Here is a 26,337-nt window from a genome sequence, read left to right on the forward strand (position 1 = left end):
GCAGCCTAAAACAGACCTTTCTTAATGTAGAAGCATCATAAGTGTCATAAGTGAATGCCACTTACGTGGCAAAGTGCTGAGAACTTTTTCTTTTTTAGAGAAGCTCCTGTAATGTTCCTTGCAAAACTGGTTTCAAGTTATGCATTCCCAAAGCATCTGCTTACACATGAAGCTGCTTTGCATCAGTCCTTCAGATATGAATGATAATCTAGTTGAACAGAATATCCTTGATGAGGGCTTCACTTCAGTGTTTTATTTTTTCACTATATCCCACCATTCTTTCCTGGCCTGTAGCCTCAATAGATCTGCTGTGATTGTGACTTTTATAGGAGTTACTTCCTATGTGAATTCCTCCTTTGCTCTTACTGCTTTCAGTATTGTCTTGGTTTTTGTCATTCTGATTACATGTCTTACATGGGAGCTTTTCTATTTGGGTCTATTTTCACAGAGACCCTTGGGCCAATTGCACCTGGATGCATGTACTCAATCCTGGGAAATTCTTATGATTGATTCATCTGACCAGTGGTTCTTTAATGAATTTGCCTTCCTATTCCTCAGTTACTCCTATGGTTCTTACATTGCTCCTCTTGACTCACCCCATAGTTCTCTGGTATGCTGCTCCTTTCTTTTCAGTCTTTTCCCCCCCAAAATCTGTTGTTTTCTAGAGGTTTCTTACATCACACCTTTTTTCACAAACTTTTTTTTTTTTTTGCTTTTTGGGTCACACCCGGCAATGCTTAGGGGTTACTCCTGGCTCTGCACTCAGGAATTACTCCTGTCGGTGCTTGGGGGACCATATGGGATGCTGGAGACTGAGCCCGGGTGGGCTGCATGCAAGGAAAACACTCTACTCACTGTACTATTGCTCTGGCCCCAAGATCTCACAGACTATTTCCACCCCCTCACAGCTGTTACTGTTTCTGAGACCTTCTGCTGTTTTTATTTTACCTACCACATTTGACAGTTGTCACTCCTGATTTGTTATTTTCTCATTTCTGCTTTTCTACTTTCTTGTGCTTTGCTGATTACCTGTACCATCACTTCTTTGTGCTCACAAACACCCTGGTATCTCTACAGTCCTAATCCGAGGGGTTACAGAGCTGGCTGGTAGTAGTAGAGCCCTCTGTGCTACTACTTCCTTGATTCACTGAGCTTGATGAGAAACCCATCCCTTGAGTCTGCTGTGATCTAAGGGTAAGTCTTTGTAGTTTATCTCTGTGGGAGCTCTCTGAGGGAATAAGGCTAAATGTTGCTCTTTTCGTTCCCTACTGATCCCTGACCAAAGACAGGAAGTATAAATGTGTACAGTGCGAGGTGCAATAAGCAGAGCTATAGCATGGCCAGAGGTTGGGCATGGAGACTGCTAATATCAGGTGGGAAGGAGATGCATTTCCCTGCATTACCTCCAACCAAATAATAGTAATAAAGGGCCCTGAAGGTACCAGCTAGAAAGTTAACCTTACCTGAGAAACTGATGAGCAAGCAAAGGGTCTGGATTCTGTCTGTGAACCAGTGCTTTGCAACACTTTCCATTTCACAGAAGCTAAGTGGTTCTTTATCCAGCGTTCACTATCTCAAAAACCCAGGCACTACTGTAAGCAATGTTAGCATGAGAGATCAAACAATGAGTCATGGTTTACTCTGGGTTCACATTAGCCCCCGACACGTCCAAGTGTGGAGCAGTTCAGAAATCAAACTGACAATCATGTAGGCGAAGGAATTTCTAGAAAAAAAAATAGGCAAGTGCAGGTGGATGCAGGGCAAACAAGATTTTATTATCACTTTCTCTCAAAATAAAGATACAGAAGTTGTTTTCTAATTCAGTATGATTAGACATGATTTATAATATTACTGTTTTTTGAACAAATGACAACAGAACAAAGAACTAGCACAAATCATAGAACTATTAGAGCAAAGAAAAACTTCCTTAGAAAACTTTCTTAGAAGGGGTATGTGGAAAGCCTTTAATTCCAAATTTTAATTTCTGTGACCACTAAATGCCTCACCAACTTGTTAATCAAGCACTTTCTAAATTTTGGAAATAATGACTAACTGGCCTGAAAGATGTACATCTTGATCCTATCTTCCCAGCTATAAATTATTAATATAACATGAAAAACTATTTCCTAAGCACAGAATCTTTCTAAAAACTTTCATTACCTTTTTCTGGCTCAGTACCTGACTGAAATGTTCAAATGTTTATATTGCACACACACACACACACACACACATACACACACACATATACACACACACACACACACACACACAAAGTGAGCAGCATACTACGTGTGTGTGAGAAGCTGATGAAAAGTATGATTGGATAAAAATCCCTACATCCCATTTACATGATTTAAATATATAGTTTCTATATCTTTAATTAATATAAGTAAAAAGGTAAATTTTAGAACAGCACAGAAATACAAATGCATTAGAGTTTTACAAAATATATTCAGCCCCTCTACGTGCATAATCTTTTGAAGTTATCATACAAGGGAGCTCATTTCTTCTCCTTCATCATGAAAGCAGGAAGTCACATGTACAAAGTTATTTATATGAAAAGAATAAAGAACCACATTCCTTTCCTTTACCCTTGACAAATATTTATGGAATGTTGGAAATTATGAAAAGTAATTCCAGTGGTATGACGTACAAAGACTTGGAATAAAAAAACACCCCTAGTGGCACATTTTGCAACATGGAATGACAACTGCCTTCTGAGATGAGGTTTGCATTTTTTACCATCAGCTCTTGGGAGCTTCAAGGGTCCCAAGGAAATCGGTGGGAAGGCATGAACTCTGCTGCCTCTGGCCCTAGAATCCAAGCATGGAAATAGTGATGACATGGAAGTGTTCCAACCGACACCCTGATACAACAGGCAGCATGTAGCAGCTACTATGTCAACAGGTTATTCCTCAAACTGCTGAAGCAGAGAAAAGTTCATGCGTTTGGGGCCCCACAAAGGTGCGCAGAGCGACTGTATGCTCTTGAACTTGCCAACGGGGCACTGACAGGATCAGGGGCTGTAGCTCCCAGAAACCAGAAAATAAAAGAACGTGCCTGTTAGTGAGATAATGTCATAGCTTCACTTCAAAACATAAGTGGAAGGAAAAAATTCAAACTTGTCTGTAGAAGAGTTCTTCTAATCTTTAGCCTTTTAAATACTGCTTTCAAAATACTTTCATTCTGTTTTTAAGTACCGTGTTTGTTTAGCAGCCTTGCAGCTTCTCACTTCTCTACTGTCCCAGCTTGTTTCCTCTTTGCCTTTTCAAGGTAAATTCATCTTTAAAAAACTTCTGGGTGAGAGGGATAGTACAGGAGGTAAGGTGCTTACTTGCTATATGGGCAACCCCAGTTAGATTCCGAGCACCGAATATGGCTCCTTGAGCAATGCCAGGAGTTACTTCTGAGCACAGAGCCAGGGAAACCCCAGAGTACTGCTGGGTGTGGCACAATGCCCTCCCTGTCATTAAAAATATTTTTTTAATGTTCAATACAGAACTCAGAAAGCAAAATAAGGTTGAGGAAGTTGATGAAATTTGCTCTAGTTTATTCCCCAAGAACATTGCTACAGAGTTAAAGCAATGTTGGATGAGAATTATTTAAGGGCTTAGAAGAGGAGCATGAAGATCTGTCATATAGATTGTAAGAGCCAAATGTATACACAAAATAACTTTCAGCCTTATTCAGAAGTACAGCTCTGTGTGTTCATCTGGTTTTCTATCTTTTTCTTGATGATGTTGCTACTGTATTGCAAGTGCCCAGCAGGGATTCAAACATGCCAGGAACTTTCCCTAAACACAAACTGAAGTCACCGACACAGCAGCCAGGCCACTACCAACCTACAGATATAGTCTGAGTGCCTGGCATGCACCCTGGAAGGGTGTGCCCTGGCTGGAGCCTCACTTCCTGAGGCCTACTTAGCTTTCAGACACAAAGCCAGGGGCAAATAAGGCTGAAACATAGCCTGTCGGCCTACCAGAGGGAGAAGAAGGGCCATGCCAGCCAGAAGTTGGTTCCTGGGACCCCTCAACTGGCCTCAGGGGTTCCAGCTGGAGCCTGTAGCTCTAGCCCTCAACAGTGCTGGCTGATCAAGGGGACCTCCTTGAACTCCCTGAAAACCCCAATGCTTCCCAGAGGCTGGAGGGAATCTGGGGTCATCTTTTAACCAGGCCTCTGGGCAAAGCTCTCCCTTCAGAGATATTCACATCATGCAGTGAGTCACTGAAGAGCTGACTCTTCTTTTAAAAGGTGCAGGGCACACTGGGCACATGAAATACTCTGGTTTTGGTTTTAAGTACCTTGTTTAACAGCCCTGCCGCTTCTTGCTGAGCAGACACTCCCAGAGCCCAGAATGGAACCGAGGGCTCCTGAAGGCAGAGCTTGTGCTCCAGTACCCAGGCCCAGGCAGTCAAGTCTCAACTAAAACATCAATACAAAGTTCAACTACAATCAATATTAAAAAGGGAGGGGCAAGTGCTACTAAGGCCAAGTGGAATGTTTATACAGCTGCAACTTTATTTTAGTGGGATTCTACGCTGTGGTCTGGACAACTTTAGAGTACTGAGAGGGGGGCATTGATATGAATCATATGAACTGAAGGATGAACCAGCAGCCTGCTGCCCGACTCCCTCTGGTGCTCTTAGCACCTGAACGTCCGGCAGTTGAAAGGTATTCAACACACTACTGCACTCCAGCTAATGATGTGGTCTCATGGAACAGGGTGTTAAAATAATTCTATACAGTCTCAGTGTAATAGTGACTTAAGTACTATGGAAGGATGTGTTTGGATATTACTTTCTTCTCTTCAAATAATGTTTCCTGAGAAGGTTTGCTTTCTGAAAGAGAAGTGGAACTAATGGAGTTTTCACAATAAGCCCCTCGATTTATCACCTTAATTCTTGAGTTACTCGGTTTAACCGGAAGCACAACTTTTATATGTGGTGGACTTGTGTGAAAACATAAAATGGGAAATGGAGGGGTTTTTAGATTATGCCTTTATGTTCATTTCACCTGTCCTAGAGGACTTTTTGTACAAACATTTTGGAAGAATAAATCAATAATCAATGTCTCTCTTAATTAAGCCCCCTATCTTCCTAATAGTCTTCATATTATATGGAGATCATGCTCACAATGTATTTTCCAAATATCTTTGTTACTGAAAGCAATCTGTTCTGTTAGTACTCCCTGAGAAAACTCATTCAAAGTTCCCATGAAAAACAAATCAGAGTTGAGCATGGCAAACACATGAGGTCCAGCTGTGCAAAAATCTTCAATGGCCAGAATAGAGGCATGGGTCTAAAATGAAACGAAACACCCCTTACAAGACATGACTGATGTCATGGAAACTGTCTCTTAGCTCTTGCTTTTCTAAGTGTGAGCTAAATTAAGAGTTCTACTTAATATTTGTGGACCATCTTGTTTTTCATTTATAAAAACTTTTAGAAGAGAGGAGGAAATGAGAGTGGCAGGATTTTTTGGTCAGGGAATCTGAAAGGCTCAAGGCCTTGGAAATCTATGAAAAGTGAGACCAAGAAAAAACCTGAAAGTCTGTAAACAACTGATGGAAAACTGTTCAAAGGAAGAAACAGAAGGCCAAGGATTTTGGATTAAAAAAAAAAGGCTGTTAAGAGATTACAACATGATTGGTGTCAGAACCCCAGGTCTGTAAAGTTTTGCCCTAATGCACACTTAAACAGTTCAAACAACTTTAGAACCATGCCTGGCCCCCTGTACTGACTTCTCTGTACACCTACTCCCACAATTAGGAAGAGAAAGAAAGTACAAAGATACTCCTTGATGCCACAGGGCACATGTTTCAGAACCAGGGAATAAAAAACAACAACAGGAAACAAAACACTCAACTCAGAACTACCTTCCTTGACTGTGTCAAGTTGCTGGGAGGAAATAAATTGCTGAATGCACTTTGTAGGCAAACAAACAAACAAAACTCCAACACATAGAAAACCAAAATAATAACAAAGAACTGGACTGCCTGATCCCCTAACTTTATAAGCACATTTTTAGGACCAGTTTTAAAGGAATTAAAATAGCAGTATAACTTAATTTTCGACGAATATAAATTCTATTGACCATCTGGACAATAAAACAATAAAACAAAATTTACAGAAGTGAAAACTTTCCTAAAGTAAACAATGCTGTAGTAGCAGAACTTGAAAATTCACTGAAAGGTTCACTGTATTTTAATCAGGCTCAGACTGAAAAAAAAAAAAAGTAGTCAATTTAAACCCCAACCTGAAAAGCCAGTCCTGGTCTGGTTGTGATTTCATCTTTCCAAGCATCCTGTGACATTCAGACAGAGGACAACTGGCATGTAAACAGTCCGACATACTGGCCCCTGGCTGTGGACCTGTGGCCAATGAAGAGGGACAGTCTGAGAGCAATGGACAGACAAGGAACACTTGACCCTAGGAAAACAACAGCAGCCCCTGACCCCAGGCTCATGGCTTCCCCTCAGGCGGCTCGGTGAGACTCTGGGGCGTGGAACTGGTGAAAGTCGAAAGCCATGAAGACATGGCGGTCTTTGCACTGGAAAATGCTCCTCCAACTGACTGGCCTGGATGGATGAGAGGCAGGGAACAAAAGAGAAAATATCTTCACTCTTGTCAAGGACAGGTAAACATGAACACCAATTAACAAATGCAAATGTACTGTAACACACAAATATGTCTACAGAAATGTCAATTTTCAAAGCAACCCCCTTTCCAGGGGAACACCAATCAGGAACTGGATATTTTCATATGCATTCTGAAGGGAGTCGACAAACTCCTTCCTTCATACCCACACTGCCGGCTAATGGCACTAAATGCTGGTTATAGATCAGAATGACCTGGAGAGGGGCTGGAGAGATAGTACAGTGGGTAGAGCACTCGCCTTGAAAGTGACCCATCTAGGTTCAATCCCTGGCACCCCATATGGTTTCCTGAACATCACCAGCACAGAGCCAGGAGTAAGACCTGAGCACAGCCAGGTGTAAGCTCTAAACAAACAACAACAACAAAACCCCAAAATGAAAAAACAACCCCTCCCTGAAAACAGAGAACTAGAAAAGTATTCTGTTTGCTCTCCACCCTAAGTCCAATTAGTACAACGTAGAGTGTAAATTGTTAGCAATTATTGTTTTTGTCATCTAAAATGATGCTGCATTAAAGACAGAAAAGAGGGGAGGATCTTAGTGACAGAGCACACAAACACTTTACATATATGAGCCCCAGGTTTGATCCCTGGCATAATTCTCTTACTGAAAAAAAAAAAAAAAAGAAAAAAACACCAGAAGTTGACTTGCCTCCCTCTAAAGAGACACATAGACCTCTATCTGCTCTGCCCCGGGTCAATTTTGCATTAAAAAAAAGTTTTTTTTGGGGGGGGGCAGTGCTGAGGATTGAACCTGGCATCTAGCACATGCAAATCAAGTGCACTATAACTGAGCCATATCCTCCAACCTCAGGTCTACTCTGTTTGAAAGGGTATTGTCTCATATAGAGGTTGGGAATGGGCTTGTAGCATATACCTTAGACGAATGAGGTCATGAGTTCCGTCCTGGTGCAGAGATAAAAAAAAAAGTGAAAAGACTTAATCATATACTCCCACTATTCTTAGGATTATGTGGAAGAGATGTGATCTCTGAACTTAGCAGCAGAAGTCAATAAAATGAAGAATTTCTCCATCAAAAAAAAAAAAAGATAGTTCAGAGGTCAAGGATAGATGGCTTGCACATACACGAAGACCTCAGTTTGATCTGTGGTACCTGGCCCCCTAGCATTGCAAGGTGTGGACCTGGTAACCCCCCAGTCCTGCCTCGTCCAAGTAGCATGTACGTATCACAATGCCCCAGTACTAAACCATGTGGCCAGGCTGGCCAATTATAGATAGGAGTGGACCTTAGGAATTTGTGTGCTGTTTGTCCTTTAGAGTTTACCTGCAGACTAACTCTCTCATTCTACCTCTCTTTAGAAGAAGGGCCCACTGGGGTCAGAGATCATCTAGTTCCCAGGCCTTGAATTATGTTCTGTGAGGGCTGGCCAGTCTCGCCCAGGTGCCAAGAGGACGAGTCCTACTTTTGTCTTTTGATATGACAAAGTAAATATGAAAAATTTTGATAACTGGTAGATGAGTCTTACCTTTACCTTCTGATATAACAAAGCAAATGTGAAAAAAATGTAAATAATTGGTAGATCTAAGATAACTGAGTGGGTTGTATATAATTAAAATTAGAAATGATATAAACAAAAATTTTTTTTGGGGGGGGGCTGTACACAAGGGATGCTCCTGACTCTACTCAGGGGTCACTCCAGGCAGTATTCTGGGACCATGTGGTGATGGGCATCAAATCTGGGCACCAGCATGGCTTCAAGTATGCTTTCTTCCCTTTGAATCATCCCTCTGGTTCCACTTCCTATCCTTTTAATTGCTATACAATGCTATCTTCTCTTTCCTTCACAAAACTGATCATTTATATCTTCTTTTTCTCTTTACAGTTTAAAGAGTTTTATATCACCTAACATCTTAAAAAATCTTGTGGTTTCACTTTTTTTTTTTCAAATAGTGAAACTGCTTTAGACAATAGCAGTTTCCAATGCCTAGGTTATTAAAACTGTGCTTATAAGGGGAAGAGGGGTTTGGGCCACACCTGGCAGTACTCAGGCTTACTCTTGGCTCTGTGCTCAGGGATCACTCCTGGTGAACTCGGGTACCATACATAGTGCTGAGGATTGAACTAAGGTGAGTCACATGCAAAGCAAGTGCCTTAACCTCATGCCATGTCTGTGGCCCCATGTTCTTGCCATTTACAAAGAACTATGGGTAGTTGAGATAAGTGTGTGTGTGTGTGTGTGTGTGTGTGTGTGTGTGTGTTGGAGAAAATCAAGAGAAGTTTTGCATCCTTGCTTGAATCACTAATAAAATAGTGAACATATCCGAAACTTTTATCACTTTCTGTAAGATGTGGTGAAGTCTGTCAAACAGAAATTATTTGATGCCACAGTAATTGTTTTTTAAAGAGGTGAGGCAGTCTCACAGTGCTAGGGAGAGGGGTGGCCACATAGTGTGAGGATTAAGTTCAAGGCATGTGCTCTGCCACTTGGCCAATATTCCCCGAGGTGTCTCCCCCCAGACCCCCGCAAAAAAAAAATGTTTTTAAACGAGTAAGACAAAAACAAAAAAAATAAAACCCTCCATCATTTAACAGCTATCTTATTAGGTGACACACATATCTCTAAAACGTATGCTTTTTCATCAAACATAAGACAGAGACGATACATATAACACCAGCAACCTATGCTTGGCTAAGGGCATGCCTTACCAACAGCTTTTCCTGTCTGTACAACATTCCGGCTGGTTGTGACCATGACGTTTCCAATTTTTTTGCCACGTTCACTGTTTTGAACAGAACTGAGTAAAGAAAAGAAGTGTCAAATATAATTTAAAAAATCTCTACACAAACCATCTCAAATTAGAATTTTTGTGAAAAGAAGCTAAACTACTGTTTACTATACATAAATGAATATACTTACATTGTAAGCATATGAATTTTCAGAGAATATTCAAAGAATATGCAGGTGAGGCTCTGACCACAAAACTGAAATTGTGGAGGGGCAAGAAAGTGGGATGAAAAGGCCCAATGGACTATATTGGTACTTTGGTAGTGGGTGTGATAAAGAAAATATATGTTGCTTTATAAAATTTAAGTAGCCCTAAACCACAGAAACACTTATACCCTTGCAAGCTAATGTAACCGCAATTAAAAAACAAAAAAGAAGGGCTGGAGAGATAGTACTGTGGGTAAGGCACTTGCATTGCATGCAGCCAACCCGGCTTAGATCCCCAGCATCCCATATGTCACCGTAGCACTGCCAGGAGTGATTCCTGAGTACAAAGCCAGGAGTAACCCCTGAGCATGGCCAGGTATGGCCTCAAAGCAAACAAATAAAACACCAAAAAAACAAACAACAACAACAAAAACAAATGTGGAAAACAGAAATAAAATGTTCCCCAGAAACAGAAAGAAAAAAAAGGAAAGCAAATATGTAGATGAGTTAGAAAGTGGTAGTGATATAGGATATGATTGTCTTGTCATAATTTGTTTTAAGTTACCTCACCAGATTAAAAATGGCAAATCCTGTTATTAGTTCACACCATTCTCCATGAAACAGCAGTGTTTTCACTTTGAAACATACACACTGCTGAGTTAGAGAATGTTATGCACATATTTGGTTACTATTTGCAGCCCAAGTCTATCAAGTGAAAAAAAATATTCTCAATTAGCAAAGAAACACATGGCATGAATTCAGGTCTAAGAATTTCCTCCTATTTTCCCTAAATACTTACTGTGAGAATCTTAGCTTCATGTCTGACACCGAGTACTGGCCTTGAAATGGATGGCTGTAAAACAAAGTTTGGATTAAACTCAAGAGTATTTCAACAATCAAGCTGCAAAAAACAGTTATCAAAGGAAATATTGATAAGCCTTGGAGGGGTGACTCGGCAGGGTTTTGGGGCTGTTGAGGAGACCCCGAGGAACAGACCTTTGACCACAGCAGCCGTGTAGTAACTTGCAGCCCTACTTGTTCACTTGTGAAATTAATGCCTTTCACCTATCTTGGGTGGGTGGGGTTTAATGACCTGATTTACTTTAGTTGGGGTGGGGTCTCCAGGATCAGTTTTTTGTTTTTGGCTCTCCCTTGGGAAAGTTTGGGGAGACCATGCGCTGTTGGGGAACAAAGTCAGGCCTCCCACATGCAAAGCAAGCCCACAGCCCAACAAGTTCTCTCATTTGTCCAAGTACCACATTTTTAGCAACAGCACAGCGGGTAGGGCGTTTGCCTTGCATGCGGCCGACCCAGGTTTGATTCCTCCATCCCTCTTGGAGAGCCCGGCAAGCTACCGAGAGTATCCCATCCGCAGAGCAGAGCCTGGCAAGCTACCCATGGCGTATTCGATATGCCAAAAACAGTAACAACAAGTCTCACAATGGAAACGTTACTGGTGCCCGCTCAAGCAAATTGATGAACAACGGGATGGCAGTGCTAAAGTGCTACAACATTTTTTAAAAAGCTTTCCAAGATAGGGTTAAGATTTATGCTACATTTGATATTTTATATCAAATGCTATATTTGATATTTATGCTATATTTGATATTTTAGCCATATCTGGTTCCATTATCTTCAAAATGTATGCTACTGGTCATGTAAGGATCAATGGACAGATTGGCATACTCTATTAGGAAAACATTAGCAGGTTGGAGAGAGCTCAGAGGGCAGCGGCACATGCTTTGCATGCTGAGAGCCCATGTTCAGTCCCTAGCACTGCCTCGAGCAGGGGCAGCACTCAGAATTGCCGGGGTATGGGCCAGAAAAAGAAAGAAAAAGAAGGAGAAAAAAGAAAATCAAGAAAGAGAAGTAATTCAGCCAATCCAGGTTCTATCTGTGGCATCCCATATGGTCCACCTGAGCCCCCTAGAACAGATACCTGAACACAGAGCCAAAAGCAGCTGAGCACCACTGGATATGGCTCCTCAGACAAAACAAAAAAACCTGGGGGAGTGGTGCCAACAGCTGGTCAACCTTGAGCGCATCAGCAGCCTGATGGGTGTCCCCAGGCTTCCTGATACATCAAAATTGCTGCTGTGCCTCTGGCAATACCCCAACAACTTGGGACTAACTTTCCCGAGAAATTAAATGGCCAAAAGTTAGGTATGTGGGAGCCATGCCCACAAACCACTTTCGGCTCAGCCATACAAGCTCATTTATGGGCCTTGTTTCAGAGGCCCATAAATATATCTTGAAAGATATCAAAAGCTGCAGTTAATCTTGGACCCACTCAAGGCTGAACAGACCAGGGTAAATTGGATGGGGGGGAGGGGTCAGCCTGATCTCTCCCCAAGCAGAGCTCCTGGCAGCCACTTGCTTCCACGATGCCAAATTGCTATCATGGCCCTGGCTGGACTCCACCATCTCAAGATGGACCTCAGCTAGATAGTAACCTGCTGAAAATTTGGTATATTGGTTTTGTGACTGAAATCTCCAGGCTTTATCGGAATTGCAATGGGCTACCTCCCCCCACTTCCCTATGCACTGGCAGTCACCCCCACAAACCAACTCCAGGGCCACCATGTAAGATTTTCTACTGCCCTTCCTTCATAGACCCATAAATAAATCTCAAGAGAGATCAAAAGCTGCAGTTAATCTTGAACTTGTGCAAGGGGGAACAAACCGGGGTAAAAAAGGAGGGGAGGGTCAGTCTGGTGCCTGACTAGGCAGAACCCCTGGAGCTGCTTGCTTCCCCAATCCAAAATCGCTGCCCTGCCAGACTCCACCATAGCATGGACCTCACCGAGATATCATCTGAAAATCTGTATATGTGGGTTTTGTGAATGAAACCTCCAGGTTTTCTCAGGGTTGGAATGGCTACCTTCCCCCATCTCCCTGTACTTCCCTGAAACCTCAGCATGCCCTACCCCAAAGCTGCCACCCAGTTACAAAAGCCACTCCAGTTTAACCTTCCTGATAAACATACTGAATGCCCTGAACAAACACGAACTCTTAGTACCTGTACTGCAAACCATAATGCACAAAAGGAGAATGAGAAAGAAGAAAAGTGCCTGCCATAGAGGCAGGCAGTGGTGGTGGTGTTGTTGGGGGATGGTGGGAGGGAAATGGGGGACAATGGTACTGGGAAATGTATGCTGATGAAGGGATGTTCTTGGATCATTGTATGACTGAAACTCAATCATGAACAGCTTTGTAATGGTCTCACGGATATGCAATAAAAAATTTAAAAAACGGGGCTGGAGCGATAGCACAGCACGTAGGGCATTTGCCTTGCACGCGGCTGACCTGGGTTCAATTCCCAGCATCCCATCTGGTCTCCTGAACACCACCAGGAGTAATTCCTGAGTGCAGAGCCAGAAGTGACCCCTGTGCATCGCTGGGTGTGACCCAAAAAGCAAAAAAAATTTTTAAAATAAAATAAAAAAATTTAAAAACAGAAATCTACAACCCAAAACTAGCACTTTAATATTTCAATTTAGAAAATAAGTGATAAGGGTATGCAATAGATTATATCAATTGATCTCCTTGATCTCCTTAAGTCTTCCACTTACAAACTGTGTTACTTCATAAAGGTCCTGATTCATAGCATAATTCATTTTTCAGTTTTAAATGAAAAAATTTTGGAGAGGTTTGGAACACAACTCACATCTGTTTTTGCTGTGTCCTCAGAAGTGAGTCCTGGTAATGCTCAGGGTGCCGTATGTGGTGCCAGGGAATGAACTGAGGTTGTGGCAATGTAGCTACATGTAATTATCTTGTACTATTTTTGCATAGTTTAAACATCTTTCATGCCTAAGTATGATAAAGTCTTTGTCCAGTCAATACTTAACATTTTATTTACTAAGCATTAAATTTCACTAATTTTAGAACCTGATATGGAAATTAGGTTTACCTGTATATGTACAAACTCAAACATCAACTTTAGTTCTTAGTTCTTTAGTCCTTTCATGTTTTAAAATAGCCTCAGGCATTTACTATATGCTTGCCAAGGGAGCAGGCAAGAGGACGGCAGGGACCTTAGGAACACTGGTGCTGGGACTGGTGTTGCAACACTGTATACCTGAAACAATTCTATTATAAACAGGTTTATAAATCAGTGTCTTAATAAAATAAAATTAAATAAAATAATATCAGGCATATTATGTATGGATGGTATGAAGAGTGTAGTCAGTAAAATTATACTCCAGCAAATCTGAATGTTCCTAAAGACAACAGCAACTTTTTCCAGACGGAGGGGGCCACATTTTCAGCTCTGTGAGGTTGCTGCAGGTGATGCTCAAGAGACTAGCTGGCGTAATGGTTCAAACCCAGGCCTCCTACATGCAAATAATGTGCTCAGTCTTTTGGGCACAAAGATAATAACTCTTGAAAGCTCTCTTTTTTTCTTTTTAATTTTTTATTAGTGAATCACCGTGGGATACAGTTACATACTTACAAACTTTCATGCTTGCGTTTCAATCACACAATGATCGAGTACCCATCACTCTACCAGTGCCCATTCTCCATCACCAATGATCCCAGCATCCCCCCCAACCCCCATTCTGTGGCAGGGCATTCCCTTTGTCCTCTCTTCTTGAAAACTCTCTTTACAAGGGGGGAAAATACATGTAACTTTCTAATGTGACAGCTGGTAACCAGATTTACCCTGCAGACCATTTCACAATGTACACAATGAATCATCATGCTGTAAAACCAAAACTAAGGTATTGTGTCAATTACATATATCCTTTAAAAATAAAACATCTCCCTTTTACAGCAGCAGTACTTCCTTGAAAGTTTCTACCTTATTTGACCATTCTCTGGTTTGATTCTATCTTTGATAAGGTGCACTCCAGGGAAGGGGAGAGAGAGAAGAACCACCATGTTTGAAGCATTATCACGTGTCAGGACTTCCTATTGGGCAGTACAAAGAAAGTTGGGAGAAATGTGAGTGCTTCCAAACAATGCCTTTAATAAGAAATGTGAGCAGGCAAGGAGTTTTCAGCTGCTTTTCTGTAGCTGGGGGCCTTTTTTATTACCTATTTAATTAGATTCTCAAAGACAGTCATAATACCACCAAAGCTATGACTTTCTATCGAGGCATTCAGTAAATCAACCATTTAATTAGTCTTCAAAGGATGCACTTACTTTGGATTTATTTCTGTGAGTGCCGGATGCCTGTTGCTGTTCCATACCCTGTAGTTGTGTGTGTTCTTCCATGCTGTAACAAAGGTTGTGCCATAGTCCGATAATATCTTCTCATTATCTGTCAAGTAAATATTTGAAAGCTGAGCTGGACTGTATATCCTGTCAAGGATGTGAAGATAACCACCAAAAGGGGTAAAGGAATGGTTTGGCCTCCACACCCCAAACCACCCTGCTCCGGTGGAGAGAACCTATGAGATGTCAGGAAACTTGGGTCTAGTTCCAGAAATCCTGTTAAGAAGCTAGGTAGGGGGCTGGTGTGATAGCAAAGTGGGTAGGGCGTTTGCCTTGCACACAGCTGACCCAGGTTTGATTCCCAGCATGCCATATAGTCACCCAACACTGCCAAGAGTAATTCCTGAACGCATGAACCAGGAGTAACCCTGTGCATCACTGGCTATGACCCCCCCAAAGCAAGCAAACAAACAAACACAAACAACAAAAAAGAATCTAGGTGGCCTTTGGCAAGTTACAGTTTCTCAGAACTTCAGCTTTCCTCACTGGTAAATTAGAGGATTGAGCCAGGTATTTTCTAAGTTTCTTACAACTCCAAGTATTTCCAAGTTTCTCCTTATCAAGGAGAGGAGGCATCATGTTACCCATTAAATAAAAACTATCAGTTGAACAGTGAATAAAAGTCGTGAAAGGAGCAGGTAAATAGGTAACTTTTTACAAATGCCATTTTTTCTATGAAAGATGACAAACAATGAACATATTCGTGGATTACATTACTATTTCTCTCCTTTGGATTATATCTCACCATCTGGTGGTGAAGTTAAGATGTATTTCACTATCAAAACACTTAACAAGGGAGTTTTCAGATTTAACATTTATTTATTATTTGTTTTTACTTTTAATTATTATTATTTCTTTTTGCCACACTGGTGCTTAGGGCTTATTTCTGGTGGGGCTAGGGGACTATATAGGGTGCCTGGGATCAAACCCAGGTCAGCTGAGTGCAAGGCAAGAGATTAGCTATAGTATCTCTCCAGCCCCTCACATTTAACATTTAAATTTTTTTGGTCTTTACCATTATTATGGTGACACTTGCTTGTTTGCTTTATTTACTTAGTTTTTGAGGCCATACCTGGCTGTATTCAGGGTTTACTTCTGTCTCTACAATCAGGGGCCACTCCTGGGGACCATATGGGATGCCATGGACATAACTCAGTCAACTGCATGTACAAGGCAAATGCCTACCCCCTGTACTATCTCTCTGGTCCCTCATGGGAAAGCTTTAATGTACAATGTTTATCCTATTTGGAAGAATGAAAATTTTGGAAAGTTGATTCAAATGACTTTTGTTTCTCTATATTATTTACATCTTCCTTGCTCTTAAGGTGAAATATGTGCCTTTTGTTGACAGAAAAGAAAAAGAAGAAGTTAAATGTTTCCATATGTAGCAAAGGAAGTTCTATTAAGAACATATTTCTTGGGCCTGGAAGAAAAGTAATGAAGACATTTGCCTTGCATGTGGCCAACCCAGGTTGGATCCCAGGCATCCTATATGATCACCCGAGCACCTCCAAGAATGATTTCTGAGTGTTGAACCCAGAGTAACCCCTGAGCATCTCCAGGTGTGGTCTCCAAACAAAATCCAACAATAAAAAAGAGAACATATTTCTTATGGAGTTCATTGGGCTGAACTCCCTCTTTTGCCCTGGCCCATCGCACGCTCCTGAGTCAGATTACCTGGGTCTAAATCCTAGGTCAGCCTCTCACTAGATGGATAAGCAAGCCTATAATTAGACACACAGACCAAATGAAAAGAGAGCTGAGAAATAAATCAAAACATAAACATTTAAGTTATGATGAAGGAGCCAAAACTTATAATGAAGAAGAAAGTCTCGTCAACAAATGGTGTTGAAAAAAAAAGGTGAGCCACATGCAAAAGAGTGCAACAAAATTACTATTACATACCAGACACAAAAATGAACTCAGATTGCATTAAAGATTTGGGTATTAAGACCTGAAAGCACAAAATTCATACAAGTAATCATAAGTGAAACACTCCAATGGCAAGGAAACAAAGCAAGAGTTAAGTAATGGGAAGTCATCAAGATAAAAAGTTTTAAACAGCCAAAGAAATTACTACAAAAACAAAAAGGTAGCCTAGGAACTGGGAGGTTCAGCTGACAAGACTTGATATTTCAACAAGAGGTTGAGAATTTAATAAAAAACAAACACTCAACAAAATAACAAAAAAAGCAGGCAACCTTAATATAAATGGGCCAAAAACCTTAAAGACACTTCTTCAAAGACGACATATAACAAATGAATCTCTGAAGAGAGCAGCATGCTGCAGAGATGTCTCCCTACCCCACACCAGGTTGATTTTACCAGGGCACCTTGGAGGGCGGCAGGCGTGTCCCTCCACCAGCTCCAAATGAACCCTGGCAACTGCAATCCTCAGAACCCAATCGCTGCCACACTCACAGCCAATCTTCATAGGCTTATCCTGAGCACCCCCATCCATGAGAATGAACCCACTGAAAAACCCAGGTATGTGGGACCTGTAACTGAAAACTCCAGGCCTCAAGGAGCCAGGAATGGGCTGCCGCTTCCCACTTCACAAAAATAGACTCACAAATGAATCTTGGAACAGAGCAGCTCGCTGCAGAGATGTCTCTGAACCTCAATTATTTAAAATTTTAGAATTTTCAGAAGTGTGTGGCTGCTTCTGTGGCCATGCGACATCTCATGCTATTCATAACAAGCAATACAAAGTAAATTATCTAGAATCTGCCTATGACAGGTAGGCTTGAGTGGTGGTGGGAAAATTCGAAATAATAATGGCGGGAAGATGTAATGGTGGTGAGATTGGTGTTGAAATATTGAATGTAATCAAACATTGTGAACAATTTTATAAAAATAAAATTGAAAAATTAAAAAACAAAAGACAACAGAGTGCACACAGATACGAAAAAAACTCAACATCGCCAAAAAACACCTCACATTGTTGAGAATAGCTGGCTTATTGATTTAAAAAACAACAAGTGGAAACAACAAGATGTGGAGATAAATGAACCCTGACACATTGTCAGTGGGAATGTAAATTGATTCAATCTCTATAGTTTGGGTTGTTTTTGGAGGGAGAGGGCCACACCCAGTGGTGCTCAGGACTTACTCTTGACTGTACTCAGGGATCATTTGTGGTAGGACTCAGTGACTACAATTGGGGTTAGGGATCGAACCCAGGTCAGCTGTGTGCAAGGCAAGCTATACTAGTGCTCTAGCCCTGGTTTAGTCTCTATGGAAAAATGAAGGAAAAGTACTAAAAAGAAAAAAAGACAAATTAAAATACCGTAGGATCAAACAACACCACACCCAGGCATTTACCCAAGGGATATAAAAACACATTCAAAAGAATTATACCACTAAATTCATGTAGCATTATTCACTGAAAGCAACCTAAAGGCCCACTAACAGACACTAGGTCAAGAAACTGTTGTATACTCACCAGAGAAGAGGCCAGGCATTCTGGTGAGCAACGCGGCCGGAGAAATGCTCCAGACCCGAAACCGGGCCAGCAACACCGGGGATCCAGATGGAGGAGGTACAGCCAGCACACCTTCTCCACATGGAGCCCTGGCGACACTGAGCAGCAACTAACATGGCTCCGGCTTGCGGGATTGGGACACATCCGAGCCGAGGGGGGCCACTGGAAGTCACGCCCTCGACCCACCCTCGGCGCCATCTTGCCACATTCAACAGAGAAGAGGCCAGGCATTCTGGTGAGCAACGCGGCCGGAGAAATGCTCCAGTCCCGAAATGAAACCGGGCCAGCAACACCGGGGATCCAGACGGAGGAGGTACAGCCAGCACACCTTCTCCAGATGGAACCCTGGTGACACTGAGCAGCAACTAACACAGCTCCGGCTTGTGGGACTGGGACACATCTGAACCACGCGGCTGCTAATGCAGCCGCGTGACCTTTTCTAAAAACTGAAAACATACAATCTTTTCATGGAAAACCAATTATCAAACGCTTCCTTAGTAGGGCTGTCTTTCTTGGGGGGAAACTCCAACAACAACAGTGAGTTTTGTTTTGCAATATGGAACGTAATCAAGGTAAAGAGAAAATGAAGTGAAATTCATCAGTTATACAGTTGGGGGTGGGGGGCGGGGGCGGGGGGTATACTGGGTGGTGGAATATAGGCACTGGTGAAGGGATGGTGTTTGAATATTGTATAACTGAGACATAAACCTGAAAACTTTGTAACTTTCCACATGGTGATAAAATAAAAATTTTTAAAAAAATTAAAAAAAAAGAAACTTGTATACTCAATGGAATACTGCTCAGGTATTTGAAAGAATCAAACTGTCTTTTGGAACAAAATGGATAATCTGGTTGGGATAATGTTACGTAAAAAAACAGTTGCTGGATGGTTTCATTTAAGTGGAATATGAACAAGAATACAACATGGCAAAAATAACAAAAACAATTCAAGACTTGGCGAAAGCTCTGTAGATTACTAGAAGAAAATGGTGAAACTCTGTGGGTTCCCAGACTGGGGTGGGAGTGCTGTGATGAGCAGGTTAAGACTGCTTGGTGGTTAAGTGGTATTGGAGTTCAGCTGTGGCAGTGGTGACAAGCTTAATCCCTGAATTTCCAAAACACTGCAAGCTAATGATGTCTATGGGAAACAAATGTGAGAGGTTGGAGATAGCTTAAAGGTCAAATGTACATGCTTTGCATACAGGAGTCCCAGGCTCAATCCCTGACACTGCTAGTTTCCCTGAACATAATGGGGGAACAGTCCCTAAGCACTGCCATGTACAAGGTCACACTCCCCATGTTCCAAAGGGATGAAATCTGGGTCTGGGGATGAAACCAAGTGATAGAGTATGCTTTGCATATACGAGGCTCTAGGTTTATCCCAGGCACCAAAAAACAAGGATAAAAACACATCTCTTGAGACAACCTTGATCGAACTTGAAGTGGATGAGCAAGTCAGATGTTTTCATTCAAATGTGAAATTTAATTAACTAAAATAAATTAACTGGAAAAAAACAATAAAGGTGAATCATAGAACCTAGGATAAAGATGGCTATCAGAAGGTACAAGGGAAGGTGTGGAAAATGACATTGTGTCATTCTGACAATGATGGCTCTAGGACTTTCAGTGGTAGGTGTGGTGACACTGACTCTTACAGAGGTGTAACCTCACTGCAGGGCAGTAAGGTGTCTTCTTTACATGACAAGACACCTGGGCTTGATTCCCTGAGTGTGCATGGGAACACGTACATACACACGTGCATGTGCACATACATAAACACACTTCCCACCAAACTGAAAAATATAAATCTATTTCTTAGCTTTCCTCTGTAAATGAAGAACACAACTGGAGTCTGGGCTGTTTTCTCCCACACCTTCCTTTCTCTTCTCTTTGCTATTGTGTGATGACTGGGGGATGGCATATATTTGGTTGTGGTCCTGGAACTTGCTGATGGCTGCACACTTAGCTGGGGTCCCTGCACATATTTAACGATGGTGTAGCAGAAACTGTATTTTGGTGTGCTGGGGATCACTCCCGGCAGTGTCAGTGAGATCACTGGCATGTGGAGATACCAAGGATCAAACTTCCAGTGTCACACCTGTAAGGCAGGCTTTCTACCACTGAGTCACCTCCCTGGGCTTGAATTCTTCACTTAAAACTCAAACATACTGTGTGAAGAATCAACCTGGAAGATAGTAGTGAGGAGGAGGAAAAAATCCACTGACACAACAGTGTGACATATCTACGGTCACTGAGGGACTGTATGCTAGAAATGACTAAGATGATAAAGTTATGGGTACTTCACAATTAAAAGCACTAGAAAACTGTGGTAAAGAAGACTGAACAAAAAAGGGGAAAATTAAAATTTCAACACTTTTAACAACTTAATAGAATATTTGCCAGTCAGCCAGTGTGCTGAGTATCCACAATGAAATAGATCATTGCAGAATTTCATTTTTTGTCTTTATTATATTTTCACAAAGGGAGATGTTTTTATTTTATTTTGCATTTTCTGGTTTTGGGGCCACACCTGGTGGTGCTTGGGGCTACTACCAACTCTGTTGGATATCTCCCAGTGCATAGGGAGATTGGTGGGGTCCCCTGTGGTACTGGGGACTGAATCAATCAGGCAAATGCAAGGCAAGTGCCTTTGCCCTGTACTATTTCTTAGAGTGAGATGGTTTTAATATAGGAGTCATTCTAAGCTTATCTCTTCCCTTTTAAGCTTTCAATAAAGATAGATTTTTTTATAATGGGGCATGTATTTGAAGGCTTAGTCACTCAGAAAGTGATTTCCTAGGATTTCTATTTTTTCCTTTTATATAGCTGAAAGATGTAAATCATGTCAACAAATTTCTACATTTACAATGTACTTCTTAAGCAGGTGAGAACATCATACAGCTAGAAAGTGAGGAAGCAGCTGCATGCTCTTACCTAACTGCACCGTGGCAGCCAGCAGTGCATGAATGTAGATTGCAAACTGGGCTCGGATCCATTCATCACCTCCCTCCCAGCCAGTGCCATCCAGGAAGACATCATCACGGTTCTCGGTCACATGCCGCACAAGGTAATCTGCAAACCTTAGGTCTGCAGTGGTGGGGTTCAGCAGCTTCCTGAGGTCTGGATCATGGATCTGGACCAAAGCGTCTTCTACCTAGAAGGTAGTAAGGTACAAGTCAGAGTCTGGCACACTCACAAAAACAGATCCATGTCACAATCAACCACAACTACTGGAAATCAGACTTGGACAAGAAACAACATTCTCAGATGATGAAGAGACAAGCTTGTACACTACAGGTACTTTTTATTTACTGAAAAATCCTCGTTTTGTTCTTAGAAAACACATGTAAACTTTTTCATTTTGAATGTAAAAGAGGTATTTTGGAAAATGTAAAAATGAATATCAAAATAATCTTAATTGCATGACTAGAAATGAATACAGTTCAATATTTTTCCATTTGAGAGTGAAACTTGTGAAATATTTTTATTAAATAATATTGGATACATAAAAATATGTGAGTTACAGGCAATTTTTGAAGTATAATTTAAAAATACTCATGAACCTATTAACCAACTTCAGAACTAGAATGTTACTGAAAATACTAAAGTATAGTTCAACTGTTTTGGAAAACAGTATAGAGATTTCTCAGAAAGGTGGTAATAAAGCTTCTATCAAACCCAGAAGCAATTCCACTTCTTGGTATATAATTCCAAGATACAAACACATGAATTCAAAAAGAACATAGTAATAACCATTATCACTGCAGCAACTAGTACAACAGCTAGGATATGGAAATATAATAGCTAGGATATGGAGTCAATCCTGGTGTGTGTATCAATCTAGGTGTGGCTGACTCAGGTGGTATATATACACCACATCTTTATGTGGTACATATATATACACAATGAAACTATGCAGCTTCAAGGAATGATAAAATCATGCAATTTGCTGCAACACAGATGGAACTAATAGATATCAAGTTAAGTCAAATAAGTTAGAAAAAGTTAAATACTGGATTATCTCATTTATCTGTGGTTTACAGGTAACAAGACAAGGAAATACAAGGTACCAAAGGTGGAGGATTGTGGGATTTACATAATCCTTCACCCTACATTATAGAAATGGGGAGGAGAGGGAAGGGAAAAAAACCAAGGTGTGTGCATGGGGACGAGGGGCGTAGGGGAGGCTTCGGAGGAGTAAGAAGAGGCAAATGAGAGGAAACAGGGGTCTCGGGCACATGAGTGGAGTAAAGGTGGTGTATAAGTATATATCTTAGCCACACAGCCAATAACACTGTAAGATGGAGACCCAAACCACAACGACCGAACTTAAAAATGTGCTTATTCAATAGGAATGAAGAGCAGGGGAATTGGGCTGTAGCAGGAGCTTATTAGCAGGATGTGGAAGAGGGAGGGAGAGATAGGACAGTTCAGGAAAGGGCCCATTATGACAATGGTAGAGGGAAGTAGCCACTCTGGATCAGAATGAGGTGCTGAAAGGAGGCAAAGTGACATGCATGATGCCCTACGAGTGACTGTCCTATAAACCAGTGCCTAAAATGGGGCCGGGGGTGGGGGTGGGGGAAGGAAAAGATAAAACCAGAGGCAGGCTGGGAAGGTGGGAGGGAGACTGGGGACACTAGAAGAGGGGAGTGAAGGGATGTGCTAGAACACTGTAAGCTGGGAACTCAATCACAAATAACTTTGTAATTCTATAATTCAGTGATTCAATTAAATCTTTTTTTAAAAAAATATGTGCCATTCAAGAGGGAGGCTTGGGGGTAGAAAAGAAATTAATACTGGTGGTGGGACTGGTGTTGAAACACTGTATGCCTGAAACTCTATTATGAACAACCTTGTAAATCTGTCACTGTCACTGTCATCCCGTTGCTCATCGATTTGCTCGAGGGGGCACCAGTAATGTCTCCATTGTGAGACTTCTTGTTACTGTTTTTGGCATATGGAATAAGCCACGGGTAACTTGCCAGGCTCCGCTGTGCGGGCGGGATACTCTTGGTAGCCTGTGGGGCTCTCTGAGAGGGACAGAGGAATCGAACACAGGTCAGCCGCGTGCAAGGCAAACGCCCTACTCTCTGTGCTACTGCGTAAAAATAATTGCAACCTTAGTAAAAATAATTTTTAAAAAATTTTACTAAAAGAAAACCTTCAAAATTAAAAATACATTAGTAATTGTGGTTCTCCCATATCTTCCTTGAAACTGATCTCTTAATACATATAGTTGTGAATTCAAGATTTTATTATAAACATTTTCCCAAAGAAAGAGTTTTGATATTCTCTTTTATAAACTACAAAAATCTCCAAGTGGCTGAAAAAGTTAATTTGGGAGAGAGACCTTGAAAACTGGAGGGAAGCGGACCCTGTTGGTGATTCTTAACCAAACAGGTTGATGGTTCAATACTGTGGCCTATGGATGTCATGCGGCATGGCCGTGTGGTGCCAGAGATCACCTGGGCAGTGCTGGCAGTCCCAGGGCCACAATGGTAGTGCTTGGTGACTATATGGTGCTGTGACTCAAACTCAGGTCAGGTGGATACTAGACATGTACCTTAATCCTCATAATATCTCCCGCTCCATGAAAAAAATTTTTAGAAATATTACTTACAATTGTATAATTGAATAAATGATTTCAATTTCTTACACATTGTTAGGATGGCAAATATTATCTGTATTTTTCTTTCTCTTGGTATCAGGCTAGAAGTATTTAAACAATAAACTTATTTCAATTATGACATTGTAGTTAGAACTATATTGCTTGAGTTGTTCTCTTTTCTTTTTCTGTTTTTTGGGCCCCACCCAGCAATACTCAGAGCTTACTCCTGGCTCTGCATTCAGGGGTTACTCCTAGTGGGATGTGGGGACCATCTGGGAAGCGGGATCAAAACCAGGTTGGTCGTGTGCAAGGTAAGCGTACTACCCACTGTACTATCACTCCTGCCCTGAGTTAGAGGCTTGCCTCCCCTATCCCTAGTGTTTTGAGCTTTCTGTTCCTTAAATCCACAGGTGTAAAATACAGACAGAAACAATACCTATTTCACAGGTTGGGACAAGAACTAGATTAGTTAAAAGATGTATTGATGGGGGCTGGAGCGATAGCACAAGGGGTAGGGCATTTGCCTTGCAAGCGGCCAACCCGGGTCAATTCCCAGCATCCCATATGGGATCCCCTGAGCACCGCCAGGAGTAATTCCTGGGTGCATGAGCCCTCTGCAATGCTGGGTGTGACCCAAAAAGCCAAAAAAAAAAGTATTGATGGTTTGCAGAATACCTGGCACACAGGAACAATTGTCACATGATCAGCACAATTATTGTACCCTTCAACCTTCATGTATGGCAGGCTGAGACCAGCACCGTTTAGGACACAGACTCATAAGTACACCTACTTCCACAATGGCATCACTGAGGTGTTTCTGTTGTCGAAAGAGGATGTTAGTAGCGCCAGCCACAAATCCCCGGACGGTGACATCAGAGAGAAGATGGTGCTGCTGCAGAGCCATGTAAGGCAAACACAGATATCCCTATGAATTAAGGAGCAAGAAAATGTATTAGACAATGAAACACCTACCTTTCTCTCCAAGTGCTAAAAGCTGACGGTGGAAAAAAGTGGCTAATAGTTGGAAAAATACCTCCCAATCTTCCCTCAACCTGAGCCATCCCTAATGCAGTTAATACAGCGGGTAGGGCACTTGTGATGCACACAACTGACCCAGGTACAATTCCAGCACCCCATATCATCCCCTACCACTGCTGGGCATAAGTACTTCCTGAGTGCCGAGCCAAGAATAAGCCCTGAGCACCCCACTGGGTGTGCCCAAAACCAAATCAAACAAACAAAAAACCCCCAAACCAGAAACAACAGTAATAACAACTGAGTTATAGTTATCTGGCTGTTTTGTTTTCATCTTTATCACCACATTTAGGCTGTGCCTTTGTCAAAATGACGATCTTACCAAAAGCTTGATATAGGTTCAAACAACTCCCATCAAAATTCCAATGGCATCCTTCAAGAATTTAGAATAAACACTGCTAAAATTTGTATAGAATCACAAAACTTCACAAATAGTTAAAACTATTCTGAGAAAAAAGATGGAAGGCATCACATTTTCTGACTGTAAATTTTACTATAAAGTTAAAATAATCAACAAAGGCGTGGTACTAGAATAAAGACAGACTTTCAGAACAACTGAGACCAACTGAGAGCCTAGAGGACAGTAATCTGACAAACGAGGTGAGTACATTAGGTGTAGCAAGGAGAGCTTCAGTAAATGGTGCTGGGAAAACTGGATGGCCATACGCAAAAAAATAAAATTGAATCCATATCTCTCACTGTATAGAAGAGTTAATCCAAAGTGTATTAAAGATCAGACTAGAATCCATATAATATACTGAGGAAAACATAGAACTCTCCAGAACATGAACTTCAGAAGTGTTTCCAATGACTTGACTCTACTGGCAAAGATAAAAACTGTGACTGTCACTGTCATCCTGTTGCTCATCGATTTGCTCAAGCGGGTACCAGTAACATCTCCATCGTGAGACTTGTTACTGTTTTTGGCATATTGAATACGCCACGGGTAGCTTGCCAGGCTCTGCCATGCAGGCGAGATACTCTCGGTAGCTTGCCAGGCTTTCCAAGAGGGGCGGAGGAATCGAACCCAGGCCAGCTGCATGCAAGGCAACCGCCCTACTCACTGTGCTATCTCTCCAGCCCAAAGATAAAAACAAAATAAACAGAGACTACATCAAAACAAAACGTTTTTACATAGCAAAAGAAACTCAGGCTAAAAAAAAAGACATGGGACCAAAGCAACAGTACAGTGGGTACTATGCTTGCCTTACATGTGGCAGACTGAAGTTTGATCCCTGACACTATACATGGTTCCCTAAGCCCAGCCAGGAGAGATCCCTGAGCAGAGTCAGGAGTAAGGCCTGGGTACCACTAGGTGTGGCCCAAAACCCAAATAAAATAAAGAATAGAGCTTCCGTAAGACCCAGCAAACTTAATTCTTGACACCTGTCTCCCCAAGCACAAGAACAATATATGCACATCTGTGTTCACTGCAGCAC

The 26,337-nt window shown here is 41.6% G+C and overlaps 1 protein-coding gene across 2 annotated transcripts in view; it reads right to left on the reverse strand.

Moving 5' to 3' along the window:
• AVL9 (AVL9 cell migration associated) overlaps positions 1-26,337 on the reverse strand; it is a 94,758-nt gene that overhangs the window by 10,276 nt on the left and 58,145 nt on the right. Inside the window, exons 11-16 of one of the 2 annotated variants that reach the window (XM_055138406.1) lie at positions 24,650-24,788; positions 21,187-21,402; positions 14,697-14,814; positions 10,348-10,401; positions 9,323-9,411; positions 1,755-6,577 (exon numbers count right to left, since the gene is read on the reverse strand). In XM_055138406.1, the coding sequence (XP_054994381.1) occupies positions 6,462-6,577; positions 9,323-9,411; positions 10,348-10,401; positions 14,697-14,814; positions 21,187-21,402; positions 24,650-24,788 (732 nt within the window). In that variant the 3' untranslated portion in view covers positions 1,755-6,461. Of the gene's footprint in view, positions 1-1,754; positions 6,578-9,322; positions 9,412-10,347; positions 10,402-14,696; positions 14,815-21,186; positions 21,403-24,649; positions 24,789-26,337 lie in introns of those variants that run through there. The other variant, XM_055138412.1, reaches the window with a different exon arrangement.

This window comes from Sorex araneus, chromosome 1 (assembly GCF_027595985.1).
Source record: "Sorex araneus isolate mSorAra2 chromosome 1, mSorAra2.pri, whole genome shotgun sequence".
NCBI lineage: Eukaryota > Metazoa > Chordata > Mammalia > Eulipotyphla > Soricidae > Sorex > Sorex araneus.